General features: G+C 43.3%; 2 protein-coding genes across 9 annotated transcripts; one reads left to right on the forward strand and one right to left on the reverse strand.

Moving 5' to 3' along the window:
* Positions 1 to 127: 127 nt before the first annotated feature.
* HNRNPAB (heterogeneous nuclear ribonucleoprotein A/B) lies at positions 128 to 27,123 on the reverse strand. Of its 5 annotated transcripts, none has more exons than XM_082324245.1 (9): positions 26,952 to 27,123; positions 26,541 to 26,838; positions 23,227 to 23,395; positions 22,980 to 23,138; positions 22,427 to 22,558; positions 20,500 to 20,608; positions 20,254 to 20,406; positions 20,091 to 20,175; positions 128 to 836 (listed from the first exon to the last, which is right to left on the reverse strand). In XM_082324245.1, the coding sequence occupies exons 2-8, from the start codon at positions 26,798 to 26,800 to the stop codon at positions 20,105 to 20,107; spliced, it is 1,053 nt and encodes a 350-aa protein (XP_082180371.1). In that variant the 5' UTR covers positions 26,801 to 26,838; positions 26,952 to 27,123; the 3' UTR covers positions 128 to 836; positions 20,091 to 20,104. The 5 variants fall into 5 exon arrangements, with proteins under 5 accessions (XP_082180371.1, XP_082180374.1, XP_082180373.1 ...); XM_082324247.1 differs by lacking the exon at positions 128 to 836 and adding an exon at positions 8,609 to 9,029; XM_082324246.1 differs by lacking the exon at positions 128 to 836 and adding an exon at positions 19,694 to 19,835.
* PHYKPL (5-phosphohydroxy-L-lysine phospho-lyase) lies at positions 8,326 to 19,497 on the forward strand. Of its 4 annotated transcripts, none has more exons than XM_082324242.1 (13): positions 8,326 to 8,445; positions 10,194 to 10,312; positions 11,133 to 11,292; positions 11,894 to 12,052; positions 12,889 to 12,976; positions 13,071 to 13,187; positions 13,410 to 13,492; positions 13,792 to 14,017; positions 14,279 to 14,433; positions 14,950 to 15,039; positions 15,259 to 15,389; positions 15,820 to 15,876; positions 17,280 to 19,497. In XM_082324242.1, the coding sequence occupies exons 1-12, from the start codon at positions 8,387 to 8,389 to the stop codon at positions 15,846 to 15,848; spliced, it is 1,416 nt and encodes a 471-aa protein (XP_082180368.1). In that variant the 5' UTR covers positions 8,326 to 8,386; the 3' UTR covers positions 15,849 to 15,876; positions 17,280 to 19,497. The 4 variants fall into 4 exon arrangements, with proteins under 4 accessions (XP_082180368.1, XP_082180370.1, XP_082180367.1 ...); XM_082324244.1 differs by having other exon boundaries at positions 11,978 to 12,052; XM_082324241.1 differs by having other exon boundaries at positions 15,259 to 19,497.
* Positions 27,124 to 27,887: the final 764 nt, after the last annotated feature.

Here is a 27,887-nt window from a genome sequence, read left to right on the forward strand (position 1 = left end):
TATACCTACACATTGCTTGCTTTGCGGCTAGACTTTGCATCTTTACCAGTTACTGACCATTTTCTTGGTCACCGTATAGATTAAATCCATATAAATTCAGATCAACTAACAAATCAAGAAACAAGAATTATGTAAGTCAAAACAGCAATGAAAATGCATTTTATTTACTTCCATTTCATGTTGTTAGCTATCACTTTTGGTGTAGGGGTTTTTAAAGGCATCGGGAGCAGTTGAACAAGCTCCCACTGGCTTTTAGTGCTTTTGAAAACCCCCTTTACTGTCCCAAATTAAAGCTAAAAATCTTCTTCTGTGGAAGGTTGAAGGCAAATCTCTCATTGACGTCACCGGGAAGAAGATCTGTAATTGTTCCCTTAATGTACAGTTGCTCTTCCCATCTCCCCCAGTCATCTCCAAACTAAAAGCAATTCACTACTCCAAACCACGCTGTGGGCTTCTACACTCAAAATCCTGCATGTATCCTGTTCATGGAACCTCTGCGGATATCAATGAGAGTTCAGTCCCCAGAATGACTGCAGAAAGCACAAGAATCTGGAAGTGTCCACAAACAATCTACAATGCAGATAGAAAAGTCTTGTTTTACATACGCTGGCAAAAACTAAACAGCTTTCTATCTAGCTCCTACTTGAAGAAGTTTGATATCACTGAAGCTACAAGACAAGCTAACCTCCAAAGCTTATGAAATTATATTAAAATTTATATTTTCTCTGAGGAAATACCCCGAAGTCCTATTATCTTCAGGTAAACAAGTCAGTATTCCGTCTTCAACTTGTGGAATATCCAGTGCTTGTAGGCATCAACTGTGACCACTGCCAGGCCTGCAAAACATTGATACAGAATACCAGAATAGTGCTTTACCTATTGCTCTAATCGCTCTGCATGGCAGCCTTCCCCCTCCCAACAGAGCCTCTGTTGCCACAGAACCCAAGACATTTGCTCGTAACGGAGGAAGAGAGCTCATTTGGAGTTGACTAAACCTCTTAACCAGGGTTGTTCTTCCCCATCCCCGAGGCACAGCCTGACTGCTCACGGTATTTCCACGCCAGTCAAGGAGGAAGGCCAGAATCATCATCTTCCTAGCACAGGACCGCAGCTGGTATCCATGCCCATCAGCGCTACCACCTCAGCTGCCAAACCTTTTAGCGATCATCTTTGAAAACTCCCAGGTAAATGCCCTCTCTGCACAGGTTTATTCTGCATCTTGAATACAGTGAGTCCAGCATATACAAAGGAGATCCATCTACGCACCTGCAGCAAGTCTGGTACGTTGAGGACATCTGATTTACTGCACACAAACAGATCAGCAGCCTGTGTGCAGTAGCTTCTCTGGACTTCTGCCGCTCTCATTTCCATTAGAAATGCTGGCAGGTACGGATCCTGCTGTATACGGCACCTATTGCCACTTTGGCTATGAGGAACTAACCAGCAGATCTCCAAGGATCTCCAAGGATCTGCTGGTGGTACCTCTACGCTACCAACCCCTTCTGTCGCCAAAGCAGCTGAGACCTGTGGAAAGCAGAGCTCCCAGGAACAGAGCGAGGTACAGATCCCCGGGCATGGCTGCTGCGGGGGGTTGCAGTTGTGATCTGCACCTGAAGTCCTTCCCAGTCCTCCACTGAGATCAGTGTGTTTGGCCTTCATATTCTGAACTCAGTGTTCCTTATTGATCCTATCATGCAGATCGACAGACTGTAATAGAGGAACTGTTGATTTATCAATTGCACAGCATCTAAGAGAAAATCTGTTTAGCCTTCCATGTGCTTTCCACACACATATATTTAGAAGAGTAGGTTGTTAAATACTAAATTGTTTCAGAGCAGTCATGATCTTATTGGGAAGAGTTAAAAAAAGATGTGCTTTGCTCAGCAAATTCATGCCAGATCAGTTGATTATTATTCTCTCTTGCCATATGAAAATGTTTATGTGGGTCTTTTTGAATACTTGGAGTTTGCAAATAGCTCATGAAGACAAATTTTACTTCTAGGTAGTACTGGCAGTCTCGCTCAAAGCTCAGTAATTATCTCAGCCTCTCACAAAGCATAGTGCATTTTTTTCCCCCTAGGAAGCCGCTTTCTTTTTTTCTGGTTTGAGAGAATGTAAGATTGTTTTACAGGAATTCAGAAATGCAGCTAAATGTTACCACTAGATGTCAGTAGCAATAAAGATGATAGACGGGCAGGCTGCTAATGCTTATGAAATGTAGGTCAATCTGAGACTGAGCAACTGATTTCTCTTGATCACTAAAATATTTAGTATGTTAGCTTCATGGATTCATCAACAGACACTTTGGATAACACACTGAAGTTACTGATCTTGGGGAAATCTGAAGCCCAGTCAAACTTATGTTTTATCTTTGTTCTCTAGTTTACAAAACAAAATCCCTTAGTCTCATTTAACTGACCATGAAAGCATGGTGATTTCCATTATGTTAAGATAACCATGCCTGCCTGCTGCCCAGGAGCAGAGGACAAGCAGCCTTCTTTAAGCCTTGTTCTATTTAAAATGGTAGCTAACGACCATCTTTCCAGTTACTACCAACATCCTCTCTCTAGCATGCTGTAGCCTAATCAATTTTGGAAGCAAAGTTCCCAAAGTGAGTCCTAAGGGCACAAGACCTCATTTGAAACCCCCAAGAAGTTTTTCAGCCACAAAGCTCTGCAGGCAGGACTACCTTGCCACAGCAAATGCATTACGTGACTAACGCGAGAGCTGCTGCACGCCGTGGTTGTGGTGGTCCTGGCCCCGATGCTCCAGGAGCGGGGATGCTGCAGCTGACTGTAAGCATGGGGAGCGCGCTCCCTAAAGCTTCTGGGGGGCATGGATTTGGGGGGGGAGGGAACATGGCCAAATAACCCCCACATCTGTAACTCCAGTTCGGTGCTGAAAGCGTGCTGGCAGCTCGAGAGGCCCCATGCCAGAGCGTGAACCCGATGATTTGGCCTGTGCTGATGGGGGCAGGTGAGATTAATTAGAGTTTTGTCCCTGAACTGTGGGCTTGGCCAGTGAATTCAGAAATACTTCTCTGGGTTGTGAAACAGGTGGCAGAGGAAACCCAGTCTGAGTCCAAACTGAAACTGTTCCCAAGCCTTAATGCACTGGGATTTTAGTTGTTTTAAAAAAAAAAAAATCAAGACATTGCTACATGCTTTGTTTTATTCTGATGGGGAGACTCGCCTTTCTTGTATACACTGCTTCTAACACTTGCTGTATATATAATGGTGATGAATCTATTTCTGTATGGATTTTTCTCCTGTGTATTTAAAAATAAGAATGTTTCTTCTAACGATAAGAGACTTCCTGATGTGTTTTCTTTTTAGGAAACCAACAGATGAAATATTTAGGTGAGCTTTTGTCTTCTGTAATTTCATAAATTCAGCATTTGAGATCTTTAAGCAAACCAGCAAAACACGTGTGAGGTTTCAGCAGTTCAAGACATCCTATGCAACGATGAACAGTAATCCCTGGAGAATGACACAGGTCACTACCCCCGGTGTTGAGACTGTTAGAGTAACCATAGTAGTTGTAGTTAACTACCCAGGAAGCCTGTTTGGGGTGACCAAGGCTTTCCTGCCAGAAAGCCCGTGTTCCAGTTTGGCTGCTTTCTTCTCCTCCTCGGTGCCCCATTTCAGCTGCTGTGACTGAGCACAACTGCGTTGGCTGGAATAGTGCTGAACTCAACGACACCAGCAAAGATTTCAGTCTGCAGCGTTTACTATTTCGCCAGCCCACAGCTCAGAATGAATCTCTGAATTTTTATACACAGCACATGGTTTTGCGATCAGCCAAATATAGCGAACTCTTGGGCCAGAATGAAAGAACTCACCCATTTTTACTGCACAGCTTACTTAAAATATTAAGATGCTAGAAATCTCCAGCTTTATCGTAATGGTAAATAACCATCCTTGGTCAATATAACGGTGCCTTATTAGCCTGTAAATTTAGTATGTATTATAAAGGAGCATTAGAGCTTAGGTTTCTTGGTCACTGAATACTGATTTAATGCTGCCCTCTAGAGGAGACCTTTTTTAATAGAGAGAAACAAATTTTATGCTAGGACAAATTTAGTGCCCTGACATTGTCCCTTAACTGACAGCACACATAGGGATGGGCACACCTTTTGCATAACTATATGGTTTGAATAGGTATTTGTAAAATAGGAGCGCATAGATAGAAACTTTAATCTGTTTTCGAAATCTGACATTTCTTTCTTGGGAAATACCATCATATTCTCACTTCTTTTGGTTTGGTTTTGTTTTTTTTTTTAATCCCATGGTTGCCCAGACAATTTAAAGCGCTATACAAATAAAATCTATCTATCTGTAGTAGGTTACTTGTCAAGTTTCCATTTTTAAATTTTAGAGCAGGGAAGCTTTGAATTATTTTCTGTAAAGACAACAGACTTCTATTTAAGATATGCAAAAATATTAGTAACAACAAATGTTAAAATGTAAAAGTCCCCAAACCGGTTATCCTGGCCAAACGCTGTAGCTATCTGGCTGCATTCAGACCCGTGAGTGTGGCTCCAACGCGCACTAGCATAGCGAGGAGCGTCCTCCGGAGGTGCCCAAGGGTGGAGCACAACCCCGGTACTGCTTTACTGCATTTGAAGCTCCTAAGTTTTACCTGTTAAGTATCTGCTGACATGCTCAGTAGCGCAGCCAGCCTTCCAGTTGTTTAACCAGGAAGATTTTCAAATGAGAGGTGAAGAATTTGGATAGATTTCAAGAGGCCCAAGACACTTTAGCTTGCCAAGGCAGTCACTGTGGCATACACTGACCTTGGCAACCTTACAGGACAGCATGTATGTAAGAGTATTTCTTGGACCCTTTTGCAATAGTGATTTTTTTTTTCTTTAAAAAAAAAAAAAGAAGAATACATCTGGTCACTCTAGTTAGTCCAGTCTCACTGTTGTTTACTGGAGTCACCTGACTTTTAATTGTGTCCCTGGTGCTGCAGCAAACCTGACCATCATTAGTACAGTTGGAAATACTTCACAGCTCCACTTGGGGAATCTATTGCAGACTGAAGCAAACCAGTCAGTAAAAAATCAACTTCCTAAACTTTGCTTTCCTTGTTTATCATTTACATTTGTAAGCTAAAAATTACTTCTAGTATTTTCACGTCCCCAGGTGAACTACTGCAACTTTCCCATATGCTTGTGTCCCATGAGATGGCACAACAAAAGGGATGTCTAACTATTGTGTAATCTGCAGCTAAACTAAGTGCCGAAAACCTGTCACTTACTTAGAAATGAATGGAAGAAGGACTTAATAGATTGTATGACTCTCTAACACTGTAGAGAGCCTGGGGGAAAAAACCACAGGAAAGCTGGGAAACATGAGTTTTCAATGCATAAGAAGTGGCATTATTGACAACAGAGTGGGATAAGAAATACATTATTAACATTAGTGGATTTTCAATGTCTTAGGACAACAATCAGGCCCTGTTTGCTAAGTTCTGGTAGGAGTTGCCTCATAGCTGCGCAGTTCCGTGGAACAGTCAGCTCACTTGTGTGTCTGCCTGTGGCTTCTCATAGAACGTAGGCATTAATGAACAGGAACTTAAAATGGAGACGTCTCAAGTATCTGTAAATGACACCAATACCACTTGCTGCTTTTTTATATGCTTGTTAAACACTGCGTTGTATGCGTAACTCTGAAAAATGCATTTTACACTATGTTATTAAGTATAGGTGGGTGCATATCAAACCTGCATTTCTGCAATTACGTTAAAAAAATAGGACCTGGTTACGCAAAGCAAAAGCACCCATTTACCCACTGAATTTCCAAATTAAGCAGAAGAGGCAGTAAATTGCCATCAGCTAGAATGAGAGTTGGAGTCCTGTTGTGTTTGCTGCTTGGTGGAGTGCTGTTTTCTAGACAACTTCATAAGGTAGCAACTTTTTGCGCTACTATTTGGAGTTCTTTTTTCTGCTATCTTGAAAAACAATCAAAAATACTCAATCTGATGAATGCTCAGCACAAAATACCACAGTCAAAACTGCCTGCTCTGTTGCATTAAATTGCTTTGGATGTAGAAATGTTTTAAAACTGGCATGTACGCTAGCATTTCTAAAGCAACGTAATTTGAGAAACTATACCTGCTGGTATTTAAAATCCAAATGAAAATCTCGCTTATTTGTATACAGTTTAGAAAAATACATGCAATGTGTGCTTTATCTGTCCATATTGGTTTTGAAATTATGCTGATAGGGCTTAATCCTCTACCATGTTACGCAAGTGTCCGTTATTTATGTGAGTGGTTGCATCACTCCAGTAAGGCTGTTCAGAGGAGAAAGGGCTATTCTTGTGTGTGCGCGGTTTGGACACCTTGCGAAAACTAGTTTTGTTTTGAATGTATTTACATGGTATTTTATATAAAGCTGACTAAATCTCTGTAAAATGTATCACCTTTAAAAAGAAATATATAGAGATATTAAAAATACAGAAAATGTACTTAACATCTCTATTTGCAAACTCTTTGTGATTTTTTAATCATGTATGTGCCAGGAAAAGCATTCTATTTACTCATTTCTTTGGGGAACAACTACTTTAAAAATGAAGGCATTAATAACAGTATTTCTTATCCATTGTTTTAACATGTTAAAATGGTATTAATTAGTACTGCATCATGTATTTCTAGTTTAAAGTTGTAATGGACAGTACGTTAGCTTGAGACCTCCAAAAATATTTTTGCTTCTGCTTTCTGTAATAAAAGCAAAGACTAGATTTTTAAAAATGGTCTCTCTGTACAGATTGCTTTTACAATTGTGTGAATATGTATAATGAACTCTGCATTTGTAACCAAGAATAAACTTTCCAAATTGTAAATGTTCAGGTTGTTATTATAAATAGCTACTAAATATCTTAACCAGACAAGAGTTCAAATAAAGATTAACAGCCATTATTAACTTCTTCTCCACTGGCTTTTGTTACTTAAAACTTCACTTTTATGAACAACTGAGTTTGACTTCCTAAGTTCAATCTAACTTTAAGTGCATATCAGTTTGGTTTTGGAGAGTGAATATTACACAAAATTTAAATTGCTCCTGTATTTATCAAATAACTGCAACTAGAGATAATTACTGGTGGCTGTATCTAGTCAGCAACAAAATCTGCCAAGTGTGTGGTTTTAAAAGGGTCTGTTCTATTTTCTAGAGTCTTCTTAACAGATGTTTGTCAGTTTAAAACAAAGGAATGCGAACATATACTTGGAAGGAAAAAAAATCTGGCATCTTTTAGAATGAAGCTTGATATGTTTATGAACTCAGTTATGGGATACAACACCCACAGTGGCGGAGGACTCAACCCATCCCAAGAATATCCTTCCTGGTTCTTCATCTTCCTATTTTTTCTTTAAGTAATTCCAATCAAACAGGAACGGAGGAAGGACCATTCTAATCTGATGATAGCATTTCCTCTTTTAATCCTAACTATTGCCTGTCCTAGGATTGGCTCTTAAGTAGTCAGTCAGGTCTACCTACCGGTCACTGATCAAACACAAGAGTACAACAACATAAATGGTTTGGTTTTACTTTTGCTTAAATAGTGAAGTACGTGTTGAACAATTAATACAGTTGTAACACTTCTTAGGCTCCACCTCCAATTACTTTCAACTGTAAAAAAAAAACCTCCTCGACGTGCAAGTATTTCAAAAGACAGAGTGTTATGATATAGCTGCAGTAATGACTGTGAAGAGCCCTCAAAAACATGTTATTACCTCTGAGGTGCCTGGCAGCTGAGTGGGATCTGAGGCTATATGCCCCCATCAGCGGTGTAACACCATGAGGTAGAGTTTCCACACAAGCTGCCAGCAGCCTTGCAGGACCCCAGTGGATGCAGCCTCTCCCCCATTTGTGCTACAGGACCTTGGAGATGAAGTCAACACTCCTGATGCTGTAAGTGAAGAGTCCAGCCTCACAGCTGGAGGAGCCTGAAAGCACTGGTGAGTTACTGTCCTACTCCTTCTGAAATCAGCTTGCCAAAAGCTGTGTTTTGGATGTTGTTTGGGAGTGGCTGGGAGGTCAGGGGCCGGGCTCTGTGAGGGGGGTGCACAGTTACGATGCTGCTCGAGCAGACACAGGGGCAATGCCCGTGCCCTTGTGCAGCTTCTGTCACGGTGAGACGCTGCTCGCCGCGGCGCTGAACGGAGCGGTAACCGGTACCGCCCTGCCACCCCTCGCCACCGGACCGCTCCCGCGGGCAGCGCGGCGCCAGGGCTCGGCTCGGCCCGCAGGGGGCGCCGCGGTGGCGGGGCGGGCCCGGCCCCTCCCCGGCCCGGGCCGCCCTCCGAGGGAGGCGGCTCCTCCCCTCCCCTCCCCGCCGCGGCCGGGGCCCGCCCGTACACCTCCGCGGCGGCGGGAGCGGCCATGAGGCCGGCGCAGCGCTCCCGGCAGGAGACCCTGGCCCTGCGGCGGCAGCTCATCGGGTAAGCGCTGCGAGCGGGGAGGCGCCGCCGCCCCTCGGGCCCGGAGACCGCTACCGCCGGGCTGCCCGCCCCGCCGCGGGGCCTGACGTGGCGACAGGGCCGCGGCTACAGGGCCGCGTCTCGCCGGTGCCAGCGCGGCCCCGGCCCCTCACGTCGGCAGCGGCGGGTGCCGGCGGCCCCGAGCCCGGCCCTCCGACACGGCGGCTGCAGCAACCGAGGTCCAGAATCTTAGGTTAAGTCGGTGCTGTTGGCGTGCAAAGTCTGATTTCACCGGTGTGATTAACAGTAATTAGCATTTCTTAAGGAGGGAGGGTACAAAACTACAGCATAAAAGCCGTAGGGTATCTAGCGTGCCTGTTCAAACTATGAACTGCTTAGCAAGCGTTTCCTGCAGCTTAGCCGAGCGCAGGGAGAGCCAGCCGCAGAGCGGAGGTTCTGCTGAGCGGGCACCACAGCCGTCTGTCAGAAACTTCTCATCGCACCACAAACGTGACAGAGCTGGCACCACGCGTCTGCCCCGTGCGACAGCATTTCATACGAGACTCTGCTCCAAAGCTCCGATTACTGGTGTTGCTTCAACTGACCTAAAAAATTATTAATTCCGTTGACTGCTACCAGGAATGGCAGTGGAACTCTTATATTTAACTGTGGGAACGCTTTCATATTGTACCTTCTATATAGGTATATATACTCAAAAACAAAGCTACTTTAATCTTTATATGTTTTTATGAATCCAGAAGTTGGGCTGAAAGTCAATGCTGGCATTAGAATGGTGCCAGTTACACAAACCTGAAGACTACCGCTCTGTGTATTTAATCTTTTTGTAACTGATTTACCCCGCCACTGGGAACAAAGACCCGGCCTCCCCAAGTGTTTTCTTAGCGTCTGCTGAACAGTCAGGATATGCTTACAAAAAAAACACCTGACTGTTTTACCATTCTACTGCTAGCTCACACAGAAAGTACAGGATTCCTGTAGGGGAGGGACACTGAAGCAGTTTCTCATTTTATCATTGTCTTTTGTTGTTCATTTGACAATGATTTTGTATTTATGGTCAAATTATTTTATTTTTGTATAAGCAATCTTTTACTAAAAGTGAAGCATGGAAGTTTGGCATTGCCCTTCAGCGTCAAATCTCTGCAACTCCCACCTAGGCAGACATGCATTTCAATTTTACTTGTTTGGCAATTTATTTAAAAAGTGAAACAAAACAAAACAAATGCACTGAAGTGGCCTCAGCCTTATAAAAATCACTTAAAGTTGCAGCTAAGGTCAGGGAAGCCCTGTACAGACCTAACAACCACCTGCACCATGCTGTCTGGAAAATCAAGATCTTAGCAAGAACAGCAAGAATATAAAAATGATCTTAAGGTAAGAGGAAGGCACCAAAAAGGGTTTCAAGAACACGAAGGGCAGGCAGCATAGGCAGTAAGGAGCTGTAGTTAAGACTGGATGAACCTCTAGAGGTAAGTCCTATCTGCGTGCTGTGGTTAGATTCCTAGTGAAGGCTCTTCACTTCTGGAGCATGTTTTTTCCCTGCAAGTCTAACAAGTTTTGACTTGATATAGAGCACAAACTCTGTGCTCTTCCTCGTCCCAGGCTTTGTTTTTGGGGCCAGAAGTAGGATGACAGCTTGTGCTGGCAAATGGGGGACATGTCTTTCTCTTGATTAACTGAACTGAAAATAGTACCAGCAGAATAAACTATGCGACTTTAAGATTTATTCTGCTTTCTGATGCTTGCCGTAGCTCTTCTTGCAAGCTGTTTTTCTCTAACGATCCGGTGAAGATTGTAAAGGCACAAGGCCAGTACATGTATGATGAGAATGGAAGACGGTACCTTGACTGCATAAACAACGTTGCTCACGGTAAGTTAAAAGTCATGTTATTTGATACCATGGGTTTTTAAGCAGAACGAGGAACAATCGGTACTTTCCACCACCCTTGCATTGTGTTGGAGGAGGGGCTGTTTAATTGGAGAAGGGGAAGAACTCTCTCTTGAGCCTATAGTTTGGGAAATTACAGTTCACGGTTGAATTTCTGTGTGCGTGAATGTGCTTTCCAGACTTAAACATACTTATCTAAAATTTACAGATTTTCTTCCATGAAAGCTCAAGTAAAGCACCTAACTCTAAGACTATCAAATGGCTTGACAGTTTGTTGTATTTGTAAAAGTTACTTGCTAAGGGTACTGTCACTGCTCACTGTGGTGCCTTATTTATGTGTTATGAAGTAGCTGTTTCTCTCTTACAGTATTTGAAATTTCTCTGAACGGTCAGTGCTGTCACTAGCACCCTAGCAGGGCTATTCATTCTTTGACAGTAAAGCTTACCTACCCAAACCCCTAACTAAATTATTCAAAATGTCTAAATCCAAATAGCAAATTAGACGCTATTTGTTTTAGCGTATCTATTTCCAGTCTTCAACTACAAACCATAAAATACAGTAATAGGCTATTTCAAACTTTCTGAGCAAAAAAAGAAAGTTTGAAGTGAAAGCTTTCAAGGCGTACCGATATTGTCTTCTGCTGACAATATTATTAACGCCCCACTGATGAAATACAATCATCAATGATGACAGCTCTGTACTAATAGAGAAATCTTAAGTGTTCAGTCAGTAGGCATTTGTTAAATAACACCATACATAACATGGAAGAACTCTCGAACTGCTCTCCGCGCTCTCTTGCAGTTGGACATTGTCACCCAGATATAGTAAAAGCAGCCCACGAACAAAATCAATTGTTAAATACAAACTCTCGTTATCTTCATGACAACTTGGTCAATTATGCAGAGAGACTTTCAAAAACGCTACCTGAGAAGTTATGCATCTTTTATTTCTTGAATTCAGGGTAAGTGAGGTATATTAGAATTGATACTTTGTTTTCATTAGTTATAGAGACAAGTAAAATACTTCATTATCAACAGCCAACTGCATGATCTGGTGTGGGTAACTAGATACTGACAAAAAACATGGTTTGGGGGTTTTGTTTTTGAAGAAGCTGTGGTCCTTTTTAGAACTTCAGTGACTCTGAAGTTCACATTTAGCAAGCTCTCAATCAGGAAAATAAACTAGCGCTTTATTTAAGAAGGGTTTTATTCTCTTTATGAGGCCTTGGACTACAAAACATTAGTGTAAATATTTACTGGATTTGTTTCTGGTCTGACTTGTCTTCTGAACTGGGAATTACTTCGGTTATCAAAATTAAATGTAACAATACATATTTCTGCTTGGGGCAGGAGTTGTGTTCCCAAACAAACTACAGAGGGGGGGAAAAAAAAAAAAAAAAGAGAGAGAAAAGAAAAAAAAAAAACCACCTGTTGCCAAAGCAGTTTCTGTACTCCAGCTTTTTAAGAGGATTCTGTTCTGATCAACAGCCCTACCTAATGAGTGCTGATTACTAAAGGAACAACTGCGAGTAACACGCATGAAGTTCTGTCTCTTCTCTGCAGATGCAAACAGCATTGCAAAGGAGGTCAGAATTTCAGAACTCACGACACCCACAATGAAACACTTATCAAATTCTTCAATTGTAGATCTGAAGCTAACGATCTTGCCCTAAGATTGGCACGACAGTACACAAAACATGAAGATGTTATAGTTTTAGACCAGTAAGTATATCGGTTATTTTATCTACTGTGGGGTACAAGGCTCAGTTTTGGTTTGTAGTCAGGGCATTTCTGAAAACCTGTTGTAGGAGAAAGACTGTAACCAGAAAGTTGAGGGAAGTATTTTTTCCCCTCTGTTCAGTATCTGTGAGACCAGCCCAGAGAACTGTGTCCAGGTTGGGGGGCTCTCCAGTCCAGCAGACACTAACATAACTGGAAGGAGGCCAGCAGTGGCCTGCCATGATGGGTAGGGAGCCACAGGAGGTTACGAAAATTGGATTTGTTCAGCTGTAAGAGACAGCTAGAGGGAGATCTTACTGTAACTACAATTGTCTACTGGAAAGGAGCCAGGCCTGAAGATGTATGGCAACAGGAAAAAGAGACAATAGACATAAGTTGAAACCTGAGGAATTCTGATGAGCCATAGGGAAAAACTCTTCCACCGTGAAGGTAGTCAAATATTAGAATGAGATACCCAGAGAGACTGGAAACTCCATCGTTGGAGGATATTTAGAAGTAGGCCAGACATGTCCCTTCCAGTTGTTCTGCAGTCTTGTAATACTGCTCATGACTTATACTGCTGTGATTCTAGTTGCTGGCCCTGGCAAACCAGTGACAAGGAGTACTGTCCCTCTGCATCCCCTATATTCAGATGTACAAAAAAATCCAAATACTACTAAGCCGACTGACAGAAATCTCAGAGCTTGTCTCAGCTTAAGTGTGACTGAATTCCCACCAGGTGACAGAGCCTAGCTACTTTTTAGCTATCAGTAATGCTAATCCTAAAGAACTCTTGATACTGAGGAAATTACTATTTAGTTCTGCTAATTGTTTTTAAGTGCTTACCATGGACATCTGACATCCTTGATTGACATAAGCCCATATAAATTCAGAGATCTAGAAGGACAAAAGGAATGGGTCCACGTGGTATGTACTTCAGCCTGTAACTATCATCTACTTGTCAATTTAATGAAGTCTTATTTAATGTATACTGAATATAGGATACTGTTCCTTTGCATAGGCTCCTGTTCCAGACACATACAGAGGACTCTATAGAGAAGACCATGAAGATTTAGTAACAGCCTATGCTAATGAAGTGAAAAATATTATTGAGCAAGCACACAAGAGAGGCAGAAAGGTAAAAAGTTATTTCCTTACCCATTTGTCTTGCCTTAGAAATGAGCATGGCTGACTGTCAATGCCCTTCAGGGTAACTGAGCTAAGTGGTATGGACTTGTCAAAAAGCAAAGATCACATAATCATGAAAGAACCATCTATTGACGAAGAGCTTGCTAATTGTTAACACTATTTCCACAACTTTCTGTTGGGTTCAAAACATTGCATGCTACCTATGTTTCAGATCGCTGCATTTTTTGTTGAATCACTGCCAAGTGTGGGGGGTCAAATCATTCCACCAGCGGGCTATTTTCAGAAGGTTGCAGAGTAAGTGGTCATTCATTATCTTAACTTTTTAAATTTAACATGCTTGCTAAATATAGATGATAGAGAATTTCTCTGCATGCTGTAGCATATAGCTTGATAGGCAGGAAATCACCTATGCCTTCATGTTAGAATGTAAACTTTGTATGGCAAAGACCTACTTTTAAACACATGGTATAGAACATAGGCCTGGACAAGTTTGTTTCCTGGAAGTTTGCAAGTAATGCTTTCTGTGTATTCTGAAACAGTAAATATTATGTTCTGTTTTCTCTTAAGAGCCAATAAAATCTGTTATATTACAGGCACGTGCACAAGGCAGGAGGTGTATTTATTGCTGACGAAATTCAAGTTGGCTTTGGCAGGGTTGGCAAGAACTTTTGGGCATTCCAGCTTCAAGGAGAAGATTTCATACCCGATATTGTCACTATGGGGAAACCAATAGGAAATGGGCACCCTGTTGCCTGTGTGGCAACAACAAAAGAAATTGCAGAAGCATTTGCAGCCACAGGAGTAGAGTATTTTAACACAGTAAGTAAAAAGTTGACCAAACTCTCCTTCTCTACAGGAGTCTTAAGTATTAAAATTAGATAATCATGCAGCATTTTTGTTAATCTTTATCACTCACACAGTTACTGTTATTTGTATCTTTCTAGTATAACTTTCTATTTACTGGCTCCATCTAATATAAATGGCAGTATGCTCATTATATGACTGAGGCTACCCTTTCAGTGACAAGATTGCATCTTTCTTCCCTTTCCTTGGCTACATGTGTTCTTTTCCTGAACTCAGTTTGGAGGAAACCCTGTTTCATGTGCAATTGGATTAGCTGTGTTAGATGTGATTGAGAAGGAACACCTTCAGGCTCATGCCACAGAAGTAGGAAACTTCTTGATGAAGCTACTCAAGGAGCAGAAAATCAAGCATCCCATTATTGGTGATGTCAGGTATCAGTGCCTTATTCAAGTTTTTAGCTGCTTTTTGTTTGGTTTCAGTCAGTCAAACAACTCGGTCCAACTGATACGGTTTTAAGGAATTCATTAATCTGTGTTTTCAGCAAAAATCGACAGCCTGCTGTACATCAGATTAAAACAAACTTGAGCTTATCAAAAGTCTGATATACTTTGCCACTCTAGGCCAGTACTGCTTTATTGATTTATTAGTTGCTAAAGGAATGCACTTTCCTGTTTGAACTCTTACTTCAAGTGCACAAAGAACAGAATTAATGATCTGAATGGAAAATATGTTTAACATCATGTCCTGTGCTGGCATTCTGAGCAGATAAAAGTCTGTACTGTATTATTACATTTCTTCAGAACAGCAATACCTTTTCTATCACTAGCCAAACGTCAGGTAATTCTCATGCGGTAAAGGTTTGGTCTCACAAAAACCTTTCTCAATTTTTTAGTTCATTTGCAGGTCCCTCCTCTGACACAGATTGACTATTTTTATTTCTTTTAAAGGGGTTGTGGCTTATTCATTGGAGTGGACTTAATCAAGGATCAAGCAGAAAGGACCCCGGCCACAGCAGAAGCCGAGTATCTAGTAACAAGGTACAAGGAACAATCATGTAGTTCTTCAATGTGCAAGGCCAGCACACAATTACAAAAGTAACCTTGCCGCTCAATAGTTGTTAGAATATAGCCAACTGGCAGAAAAATAAACCAGTCAGTGCAGAAAGGTCTGTCTGGACAGCCTGCAGGCTGACACTTTTAAGTTTTTCTGAACTACATGTGAAGGTAAACATAATTCTTTGTTATTGCTCTTTCCAGACTTAAGGAAGAATATATTCTACTGAGTACAGATGGGCCAGGAAGAAACGTGCTTAAATTCAAGCCTCCAATGTGCTTCAATATGGAGGATGCAAAATTTGTTGTGGACACAATTGACAGACTACTAACAGGTAGTACAGCTCCGAACTGCCTTATAGAGGGTTGCTGTTGGACTGCCTTGAAGTCAATGCTGAGCCTGCTTTTCCTAAGTGCTAAAATAGAGCCAAGATGGTAGATGATGAGCACATAGGAAAATGAGTCTTAGTCAATGCAAGTCTATCCTTCACTTCTAAATTATTCTGTTTTAAAGTTCTCTAACAAAACTATTTACTCCACAGCTGTATATGCCTTTTAAAATAGCTTTGCTTTGGCAGAGGTTGAAGTGTTTACCCATCTGAGCAAGGGGAAGCTGTCCAAATTTCATTCTTGACAGCTATAATCTGTGTGCATTTGCCACTTAGCTTTTTATACAACTTCTGCACACTCAGTATTAACCAAGTTAGTCCAAAAACTTGTCTCAAAGTCATAAGTTTGCTAAATTATTACTTATTCTCTCTCCAGATATGGAAAAGGAATGTCTGAAGCAATAGAAAACATCCACTTGTTCTACCTGAGCAGGTATTTATCTATATTCGCCCTTTACTATTTAAAAGCCAAGGTTCCTAAACATAACTTCACAAGCATTGTCACTGGCAGTAGAGGAGGACCAAGTTTCCTCAGACACGCTTTTACTTGAAATTAGTTTGCAGGAATTTCTGGCAATCTAGAAGCATGGACCAGACTTGTGTACATCCAGCATTCACAGCTACCTTCTATCAGAGTCTGACACTTCTCCTAACACTATCTGTATTCGTTTGCAAGCTAGGTCCAACCTGTCCCAGAAATGCCTACCACTAGGCATGGTGTGTTTGTGTACCACAAACATGCTGTGTTTGTCTGGGATGCTTTAAGAGTGACTGGGTTTAACCCTTGGCACGCAAATGACATGAATGTAAAGACAAAAACACAGCTTTTATGCTAGCTGCTCAGTGCCTGAAGTCTCCAGACAGAAGCTGTTCCAGCTGCGTAACTACTTCTCAGCAGGTAGTCTCCCCTTCACTGCCCTCAAGGGCAGGAACACAATTTGGGAACCTCCACTTATGCTAACAGCTTTATGAAGAGCTATCAACAGTAATTTTACTACTGTAGCTCCTGTTTTACTGAACATCTGATTTTGAAATAGTCTTGCCTTCTGTTCTCTGGAGCATTTTTTACTATTTCATAGGATTGTTTCAGGTTCATAGCTGTTATCTCACGCTTAAGCATCAATTTACCCCTATACTCAAGTTTGTGGGCATCAGTAAGGCTGACTACTGTTAAGACTTCCAAGCCTTGCAAATTTTAGTATCTGTTGAGGTCCCTCTATAGCTTACTTACAGAGAACATCCAGCTGCAACTCATTTTGCCACACACTCATGAGCACAGCACACCCTTACAGTTAACACCTTGATAACAACACCCTTTGGTACACTTAGTCCTTCTTCAACCTGCTCTGACTAAAAGACAACCAAGTGTTTTTTAACCAAGTGCCCAGTAAAACTCTAGGTACCTGACAGGAATGTACCTAATGTAATCATTGGTGGCCTCAACCACCATACTAGACTCACAGTGCTATGGCCCTTGCTTTTAGTTCAGTGCAATATTAGTACAGCAGGCATGAGAAAAATGTGTTAATATTTTATTTAGCAAGTTAATGGAAAGACATACAGCTGCTTGTACTACTTATTCTTAAGAACAGAAAGATTACTCAACAGTGCCAGTTTAACTTAGAGGCCTAATGACTTATTGTGCTTGTCTGCAATCTAAACTAAGCAAGAAAAATGCCTTTATTTTCTACAGGAAACCAAGAATGCAAAAAGCCTCTTACTTAGTACAGTACTAGTATGATACTTACATATAATGTAAGCAAAAATGAGGCAATGAAGTAGATTCCTTTTAATGATTCTTTTACAAAAACCCATAACATTATTTTCTTTCCATAGGTTTCAAACAACGTTCAAGATTACTACTACGAAACATTATTCTACTATAATAATGCACATTTAATCTTCATCCTAGCATGCCTTAGACCAGATAAGATACCTTTGATTTTGTTATTTTCAGTTATTTTGTAATTAGTAAAAGCTTTAGGAGAAATAAATTTCACAAGAGCTCATTTTAACCCTGCCAGACGTGTGGATTGACTTTTTTTTAAAACAGAATATCTAAAACTGATTATAAAGGAATATATTTCTAGTAGCTACTATAAACTACATTTTCTAAATTCACTCTTTCAGGTTATGACTTTTTGAAAATGAAGATGAGCCAATTTTTTTTTTTTTATATCTGCTGCTACCTATGCAAACGCCATTCTAGCTGCCAGTACACACAGTCCTTCCCAGGATCCTCTGACCAGTTTCATAACAAGGTCCCTAGCAGCACTATATCCAACAAATGGTCTCAGTGACCAGATTAAGTCAAAAACTTCAGTCCCAAATTCATAACATCAAATATATGAGGAACAGACAGCTGAGGGCCATGGCTCCCAAACCGGTTCTTACGAAACATTTTGTCCTCAAGAAATATCCCAGTAGGATTAGTAAATTAAGAGTACATTACAGCCATAAGCAACAACCTTGCATACAAGCCCTCACTTTCACCAGGCAATTACATGTTCTTTGTATCACAAACCTTTCATGCAAAGAAAGGGAAAGCCAGCTCTGCATTTAAGTACCAGTGTCCTCAATTTTTGCTTAAGGCCACAACCTGTCAAGGAAGCATTACCCGAGAACCTACTTCCAAAAAGCACCACCAAACAGCCAGCTGACAAACTACTGCTAATACACTAGCCAGAAATACTGCAGCAGTATGGTCCTGATACTATGCAAATTCCCTGTTGGAGGGCAAACAGTTTGCTAGAAAAATATTCTGCTACCCCTTACTTTTTAAGAAAACAAGTGAAAGGATGCAATAAAGCATTTCAATTTTAAGTCTTGAGACAGTAATACTTTTAAATACTGTACTCATGTTTCAGTAGTCTGCAATTTTTTAATTTGCAAGTTGGACATTAGTTACATACTACAGCTGTAAAGCTGTCACGTCAACTATCAGATTTAAAACCTGCTGCATCTTTTTTATACTCAAGATTTTCACTTAACCCCAAAAAGTCTTAGAAACTTCTAACTTTACAGCAAGTTTCTCTTTTCAAGGACAGCCAGCAGGGAGCAGCATATTATAGTCCCTGCAGGAATAGCTGCATCTCTTGTTAAAAAAAAGTGGAAAGGTCACCAGTAACATGTTTATGTCTTGTCTTAGTTACTAAGTTTGATTCCACTCTGGGTTACCATTTGTTCAAATAGAATTTATTACAAGAAAAAAATTGTCATATTTTAGCTTTAAAAGGAAAGTAAAAATCAAATTGATTACTGCAACAAAGATTAGAAGTTTACTTTGTGCAGCAGCACATGCTACTTATTTATAAACCTGAGATTGGGACTATTCTGCAGCAAGACAGGCAAATCACATGGTAGTTATTGCCTTAAGACAGTGGTAAACTAGTCAAAAAAGAAGAGCATATTTCTAGCTGGTCACTCATCTCTAGAGAAAGAGCTGCCTCTTTAGAGGCAGCTTTGTTGCTTTTCCTCCCACAACTTTAATGGAAGTTCTTTAGTCATCTTTGATACACAAAAAGGCTGCAAGAATTCAGACTATGCATTGGTAATTTAATGTCTAACCTGTCTCTCGAGGCAGGTGTACATACTATTAAGAACTTGTAGAAAAGTCTGACTCAAGACAGTGAAACATGAAGGAAGAGCAGCTAGCTTCTTGCCCACTTCTTAGCTTCCTCCTGCAATGCTGTCCAGACTCCCAAGCCCTACCTGAAACCTATGCCTCTGGCTCCTCCTAGCAGAGCCCTACAACGCAGACGCTAACACAGTTATGCTGAGCCTCTGTACTTGTCTAGACCATGAGCCACCAGCATGCCAGCACAGCCTCCACAACAGCTGGGGCTTTCCACCCAAGTTCTCTTCCATAACCTCCAGGCAGAAGTGACTGCAGTTTTTAGCTGCCACTTAACTGCAAATGAGCACAACTACCAATACAGCCTTCTAGTTTTCAGATTAAAAACATTTTATCACAACTCTTCATCTATCAAGGTACTGCCACAAACTAATTTCTGGGAACAGTATACTGGCATTTTACTAATACATAAGCTGAAGAATGGCACAAGACACTAGAGTACGCCTTTTTTATTTCAAAAGCTAGGATAGCTTCAATATCCATGTCATGGTGAATCAGAACACATGTAAAATACCTTACAATACATTAGATTCCAAAAAGGTACCAAAAAGTACAGTAAAATTAACACTTCCATTACAGGAAATGTATGACACAAAAACAATACAAAATAAAAAGGTGGAAAGTGACACTGGTTCCCTAAGATGCATCTCATTCTGTACAACTGGAGTAATGCAGAGTCCATAGTTAACTCCAAGAGGCAGTCCCTAGATGCAGAGCTGCAGCTTTAAGCAGACCCTCAAAATCAGTTTCAGTTTAACCTATTAATAAAATCATTAATTAATATCTTCAGCAAGGCTGAAATTTACACACCACACTGTCTAGACAACTAGTTATCTGTAAGTATTAAACATGTAAAACATTTCCAGGGAGCTCTTCCAAGTAAGATGCACATTTAACAGGCCATAGAAATTTATTGTAAAGTTAAATTTGGTACAGAACTGAAATATCCGTCTACAGCATTGTATACAAAACCTATGCAGTCATTTTCCAAAAGAGACCATGCCACTGCATACCTGAATAAGTTTGATCAATATGGCTTGTAGTTATTCTGATGACCACCACGTCTTGGTGTCTTCCCATAATTTGCACTGCCTTGACCTATGAACAAGAACACAAATGCATTAAACTGCTAATTAGTTACGCTTGCTTATACCCAATACAGTTCTCTTTACTTACTGTAATCATAGCCTGGTCCATATCCATAATACCCATATCCTGAATAATCATAGCCTCCATAGCCACCATAACCTTGCTGATAGCCGTATCCTTGATTCCCATAACCCTGGTTCCAGTAATTGCCATAACCTTGATTCCAATTTTGACTTTGAGCTATAGAAGGGAAAACCATCCACAAAATCCCATTTTAGTACACACAACTTATTTAGAATGTGTCCATACTAAAGTAGTGCGTGTAGTACTTACCGCCGCCTCTTCCACCTCTGCCTCTTCCTCCATAGCTACCTCTTCCTCCACCACTACTGAACTGTTGCTGCTGGTACACTTCTTTTGGCTGTGCTACCTTAATCTCGCACTGAAAATAAAAAACAAGGAAGAGTGTGTATACTGTCCTATAGCAGCAGCACCCAACCTAACCACCTAGGAAAGCCAGAGGTTACTCTAGAGGCAAAGGAGGTGCCTGTGCTCAGTCATGTGACCAGGACTAATGCATATCCAGAAGCATCTGATTTATCGTGCCACCTGGGCAAAGATAACTCACTGTTGGCCATTCAAAGCAGGCTACTGCTTTCAGAGAATTTTTTTACATCGCCTATTCCCTACCACCAACTACCCCATGGAAGAGAAAGGTAAGTCATTATTGGCCCCACAAAGCAGGCCACTGCTTTCAGAGTACTTTAATACTGCCTATTCTCTACTATCAACGGCCCCATGGAAGAGGTGCTGAGGCCACCTCAGCCTAGCCACCGCTCCTGTAGGAGCCACGAGGCTGCCCTCTATCCTGGCACAACCTCCAAGACGAGGCTGTTGCTAATGGACCACTTCACCTGAGCTGCATGGAATGAACAAGGCTCCGAGAAATGCACCAGAACAAGTTTTCCTGGCAGCCTTCGTACACTCTATACACTGAGCGTCTGTGTTGGACTTGGTAGGACACCTACCAACACCTGAAATCATCACTTACAAATACTACGAACAGCTAAAAACAACCAGAATCAACATTTCTAAGACAGGTTCGCAAGCTGCAGTTCAAGCTGTCAGCCAGCTTCCTAGTTCCTGAATCTGTGCACAGTCTGAGATGAAAGCTACTGCTGCTGTGAAAGAAGGAACTCCCTGTGATAGCAGCACCTGAGCAAGCCTGACTTGGAAGTCTTCACCACAGGAGCTTTAAGGTAACCTGCTCTTTTTATTATCACTATGACACAAAAACAAGCCATAGTTATGAGATACAAATATGATTTCTCAGCTCCCTTGGCACATAAGCATTCATGTCTCCTGAAAACAAACTTTACCGCTAACTACAGTATCTTGACAACTACCAGTGCATTAGGTTTGCCAAAAGTTTATTCTGTGCTGTCAAGACCAGTCCTAAACTAAGTGCAATCTAAGTCACTGTGCCAGACAGTATGACCAGATCTAACAGGGCTTTAAAGTTAGCTTATGGTCAGCAGTGGCCATGGAGCAAGGGAAGAGGGACACCTCCAGCCAGCACACATCATTTGCCTCCAGTCCTCCTTAGCTTAACACATGAGCCTCTATTAGCTATTCCCACAGATGAGCACTGTCAGCTGTTCAGAGCATCTCACACCACTTTTACAGGAGTTCACATAACCAGCTGAGCAGGTACAAGTTGCCATAAGCATATGTTTACTCTCTGTATCCTTGTATTGTGTTTACATGACAAGGTTTTGGTAGCTGGGAGGGCTGCAGCAGGGGGGCTTTGAGAGAAGACACCAGAAGCTGCCCCCATGTCTGACAGAGCCAGTTTCAGCCAGCTGCTCACAAAGTTAGTGCCCGTAAGCCTTGAATTTATGCAAGTGCTCTATGCTGAAAATAGGTATGTATCTGTTGAAGTGGCTTATATTGCTAGACCGATACATAAATAAGCCAGTTTTTCCACGTGTATTTAATGAATGCAATTAGATGCTTCACATACAAAAGCCCCTAGAACACTGCAAGTATTAAAGCCACAAGTATTGGCAAAGAACCTTGGTAGCCTCTGCGACTGAACTTATGGCAAAAAAAAAACCACACCACCCTGTGGTAAATTGCAAGCTGCCCCTGTTGTAATTTGGGTAGCTTGAAATCAGAGGTCTACAAAATCCTTTTCTGATTATAGGTGTAGTGGTATTATACTTAACTTGGACAAAAATTTACAAGTGAAAGTTTCTACCTTGCTTCCACTGACGTTATGGAATTTCTTCTCCAAAACCTTCTTCACTGGATCCTCTTCCTTGAAAGTGATGAACACAAACCCCCTCCTTTTGTTGGTCTTCGGATCCATTGGAAGTTCAATGGCTTCAATCTGAAGACACGAAATACTATTTTCAGACTCGTATTTTAGCAGAACTGTTAAGTGCATGGCATTTGCAACAGTAAAACAGAAAGTAAGTCTCCTACCTATGCATATTATGCAACACCAAAGTTGCAATATTCTTTCTATACTAACACTGGCTTTCAGACCAGAGGTTTCAATTTTACAACTCTTGAACACAATTTTAACATCAGATGAAATGGTTTGAGTTCAAGACAAGGGTATCTAACTAGCAATGGAAGCATCTAGTGCAGTATGTGCCTGCCTTGCTCTCAAGAGCAAGCCTCTGGATCACTTACGGAAGGCTTGATACATCTGAAGTTAATTTAATTTGCAACTTGCAAATTATTAGCAAACTAAACAGCAACTGGAGACTACGCTTTTCAGTGTTTACTAAGATAACATTACACACCTCTCCAAACTCTCCGAAGTACTCCCTGATTTTCTCTTCTGTGGCTTCTGGGTTTAGTCCACCAACAAATATTTTCTTCACTGGATCCTTTTTCATTGCCATGGCCTTCTTGGGGTCAATTAGTCGTCCATCTAGCCTGTGTTCTTTCTGTTCCAGAACCTGAAAGATAGTTTGATAGGATTAACTCAAGCTGAAAAGTTTCCTTCCCCTAGAAGTTAAGAATCTGAAATATGAAGCTTATATTCACCTTTTCAACACTCCCAGGTTCTTTGAAGAGAATAAATCCAAAGCCTCTGGATCTTCCTGTGTTAGGGTCCATCTTTATCGTACAGTCGGTTACCTCACCAAATTTGGTGAAGTAATCTTTCAAGTCTTTTTTGCTTGTATCCCAACTGAGGCCGCCAACAAACATCTTCCTGAAATTTCCAAAAGAAAAGAGCTATTTAGATTCAGGAAATACTACAGAAAAGCACATGCAGCAAGATGCTCACAGTGGTACACGCCTCAGCAGCACTGTCAGAAACAGGACCAACTGTTGAAAGTTAAACACTTTTGCATCTTGTCAAAAGCTAGTCATACTATAGGAGTGTGCAAGGGTGGGGTTCCCCCCCTCTTTTTGAGGAAATGACACAATGCACCCTCAAGTTTATTACAGGCTATAAGAAACAGTAAAAATTGCCTAAAATATTCCTTGCCAATAACTTCTGTTCTTTCAACAGTATTCTGTTATTTGCAACAAAGCAGTATCGATTATCAAGTACTGCCAACTCAGTTTTTGGAAAGAAGCTAGGATCATTCCTCCTGCTTTGAAAGCATTCAAGATAGAATAAGGCATCAAAAGCAGAATACTTGAACTCCTTTAGGATTTGGACAAATGGTTGTAAAAATCTTAGTCCTAAGGAACAATCTGCGAAATTTAAACCAGGTATCCATGACCTCCAAGAACAGTCACATACAACAGATGGGACTTTGGACCTGCCTTAACTACTATGTTGTGCACTTCTTCCTGCTTAGTTACTGAATCCAGTTCTATCTTCATCAGTACTACAGGAGCATCTCCGCTATTAGTCTTTACTTTCATGAAAGGCCAATATAGTACTTCCCTGCCCACCTTCCCACACAAAATATCCTCTGAAGCATCTCAAAGAACTAAATACTAGTGAAGCGCAACACAGAAGCGAAGCTAACAAACAAAACTGAGATCAGCCAATAAGGCACTTTTCAAATGCCTCACTTCAAATGAAAACATTAATAACATGGCTGTATTTTCTATTTTCAGAGTTTCCAAGGTAACAAACTAAGCTTTTAAAAGCATTCAAGCCTTTTTATCTAACTATAGACTAAAGCAGTTTAAGTTGTCATTACTCTGTTTAGAGGCAACCTAGATTTGGCACTAGAAACTAGCAGCACTTTAGAAACTAGACTTGTGTTTAAATAAAATTGGCTTTTGGTGTTTATGTGTAACTTCTTGATTTGCTATAACTAGCATCCATTTATGTTCAAAAGGCAACATGAGGAAAAAAAACTGTATGTGCCATGGGGTTTTTTTTGCCTTTTTTTCCTTAAACAGGATGAAACCATATCCTTTGTAGGCTAAACCCTTACTTTTTCAGAAGATCAAGCTGTGCACTCTTAACTGACAAGTGCAGCATGATACACAGGGTCCAAGTCTGTGTGCTTGCAGCCATTATAATAGAGCCTTACAGCAAAGGCCTTACAAAGTTTACTAAGCCTTTCAATAACAGGTGAAAGAAGGGTAACTTGACAGATTCCTTCTCATCACAACAGCTTACTGACCAAGCATGGCTGCTATAATCTGTATAGACTGACAGTGGTTTTCCATAGCATACCCTGTCATCATTGACTACACTTATAGAATTATCAAGAGAAATTCAATGGTTGGGGGATGACAGGAATTTGTCTGGAGGCAGCTTTAGCTGCTTTCTGCCATTGGGCTGGGGCTGTGGTACACGCAAATATTGCCACATGCTAAATTCACCTCTTACCACAGCAGCAGATATTACACTTTGTAATTTACAGTCCTTTGTTTTGTAATTGGAATGATGGATGCCTACATGTATTTAAATAACACAATATAGAGCCTTTGAAATTAAGAGTGAATTCCTAGTATTTGGTTTTGCCTTCAGAGGCCACACAAACTGGACAACACATAGTCTCTTCTCTTCCTCCTAAGTGTATTAGTGCAGCTAAATGAAAGTACGTTCCGGCTCTTAACAAAACACTCTAATGTCAGCACGCTGAACTACTCTGCCTTGGACAGCTCTTGTTTTACCACAGTGCTAAATGTTCCACATAGGTCAATCCCTCTAAATAACTGCTTCTCTTAGAAGCTTCATTTCACATGGATTTAGGGTTGAAACTTGTCACCTCCTATGCGAGAAAGGGAAAGAGTATCACCCACTTCTCAGGGCAGAATACTAAAAAAGTAAAAAGAAAATTCACACATGGCTAAAAGGCCTGGTTCTCAACCCTTCCAGTGTCTGCAAAAGGTACATCCGGCCCTAGCTTATAGGAAACTTATGCAAGCCTTACTCCCTCCCTTACAGCCAAAATCTATTACGCTACTGTGGTTTCAGCTCTCTGTTGAACCTGAGGGAACCAACCCTCTGGTTCAGGGCCCAGGGATAACAAAGGGAGTTCCGATTAAAGACACGGGGCAGCTTCGGTCACAAAGACCCACTTGAGAAACAGGCAGGTAATTTTCAAGTCAAGCACGTATATTCCTACACAGACCAACTATGATAGGAAAGAAGCGACTCTTTTGTACCCAAGGATGCCACTACCAAAATGCAGCGAAACTACACTGACTCCTCCAGAAATCACTCGCAAGAGATAAGCTCTTTTCTGACAATGCTGCAAAGAAGTACACCAAAATCGCTCTTACTGGTTTAAACACACCGCACATCGTCTCGATCAGGCCGTTCTTCCTTTACTCCCTCCAAAAATACTTAGCTTACCCCGACTAGCTTCCAAAGCCAGGATTATTTTTTTATATGCGTTACACAAAACACGCTCGCGTTTACACCGACGCCGCTGGCGATCGGCCACGCAGTGCCCAGAAAGTTTGAACCAGCCCACCCCGCGACAGAAAACAACTCCTTCCATCCGCTCCTTTCGTTAAAAAGGGAAAGGATGAGGAAAACGCGGGGCGCGAAGCGAGCCGCGGTAAATCCCCTTCCATTTTACAGCCTGAGAAGGCAACAAACCCGCTCCCGCCCCTCCCCCAGCCACCACATGGCGCCAACAAAAGGCAGCTCCAGAACAAAGGAAGCGCTGCTGCCGCTGCCGCCGCTGCAGGGCCGCGCCGCCCGCCCGATCCCTCCGCAGCTGGGCCGCCCGCCGCCCTCCCCCGCCGGGCGGAGCGGGGCCCAGGGCGGCGGGGCGCGCCAGCCGCCCGCCTCGCTTCCGCTCCCGCCGAAGGGCCGCGCCGGGCCTAGCGGCCGCGCTCCGCCGCCGCACATGGCGCCCGGGGGGGGGGGGGGGGGGGGGGGGGGGAGGCCTGCTCCCGCCTCAGCTCGCCGAGGGAGGCGCGGCGCTTACCCCGCGTCCTCCTCGTTCTTGCTGGCGTTGATCTGGTCGCCTTCGGCTCCGTTCTGGCTGGCGGCCGCCCCCGCTGTTCCCGCCGCCGGTCCGGCTCCTCCCGCCGCCGTTCCCGCCGTCGCCGCCACCGCCGCTGCTGCGCCCGCCGCCGCCGGAGCCCCGCCGCTTTCGGCCTGCTGCTCTCCGGCGCTCTCGGCCGCTTCGTGCCCGTTCTGGGTGGCGCCGGCAGCGGCCGCCAACTGCTGCTCCGCTTCGGACATGCTGCCCCGTCCGCAGAGGCGAGAGGGACGACAGGCGCCTGCAAGAGACGAGGGCGGCCCGCGGGTCAACGAGGCGGCTCCCCCCGCCGGGCCGGTCTGATCCGGTCCGGTCCCGCCCCTCCCCCTTCGCCTCCGCCCCGCTCATACTCACTTTAAAACCCGCTCCCAATAAAATCCGGGCCGGCCGGAATCGGATTAAAATCCCCCGCGCGCTGGAGCTGACAGCCCTCCCCGCGGCGCTCGGCTGCTCCGCACCGGCCCCGCCGCCACCTCCTCCTCCCCCCGAGACACGTACTCTCCGGCCCGGAGCCCTAACGCGTGGCCGCCTTTATACCGCCGGAGCCTCAGCCACACAGCAATAAGGCGCTTCCTCGTTGGCCGCCGCCGCCTGTCATTCACGCTGTTCGGCGGTTCCTGTTGGCTCTGCCGCGGAGGGCGGGCGGGGTGAGGCGAATGGCGGCCCGCGGGACCGGGCTGGGAGGGAAGGCGCGGCGCGGCGGCCTCTCGCCGGGGCGCTGAGGGCGGCTCTCCGCGCCGTCTGCGAGGGGGAGGCGGGCGGCCCTCGGGCCGCCATCGCCAGGGCAGCCCGGGAGGTGCGGGGCGCCCGGGGAGCACCGCCCTCCCTCGGGGCCCGCGGGCCCGGAGCGTTGTCCCCCTGTGGCGGGCGAGGAAGGGCCCGCTCCGGCGGCCGCCCCATCGCCCCGGCGAGCGTTACCGTCCTCGCCAGGCGCTCCGCGAAAGTCACAAGCGTGACAGGGAGGAAGCCCAGCCCTGAGGGCGCGGGGCCCGGGCGAGGCAGTCAGAGTCAGCCCCCTCCCAGCGCGCTCCCCTCGTTCAGTCACGGCGGGACCCGACCGGCGGCGCCTGGAGGAGCCCTTCCCGCCGCCCGCCCCGCCAGAGCCCCGCCGCGGCGGCGCGGTCGGGGAGCCCGCCCGTGCCTGAGCGCGGTGCTGGCCCGTGCGGCCGCGGTGCGTACGCTGAGTCAGTTACTCCCGTGCGAGAGGTTTACTTAATGTTTCCAGCTCTGCTGGTTTTGCAACCGAGAGGGCCAGAATTTGTTGTTTTTAATGGAAACTTAGATTTGGAT

This window comes from Platalea leucorodia, assembly GCF_965183815.1.
Source record: "Platalea leucorodia genome assembly, chromosome: 11".
Lineage (NCBI taxonomy): Eukaryota > Metazoa > Chordata > Aves > Pelecaniformes > Threskiornithidae > Platalea > Platalea leucorodia.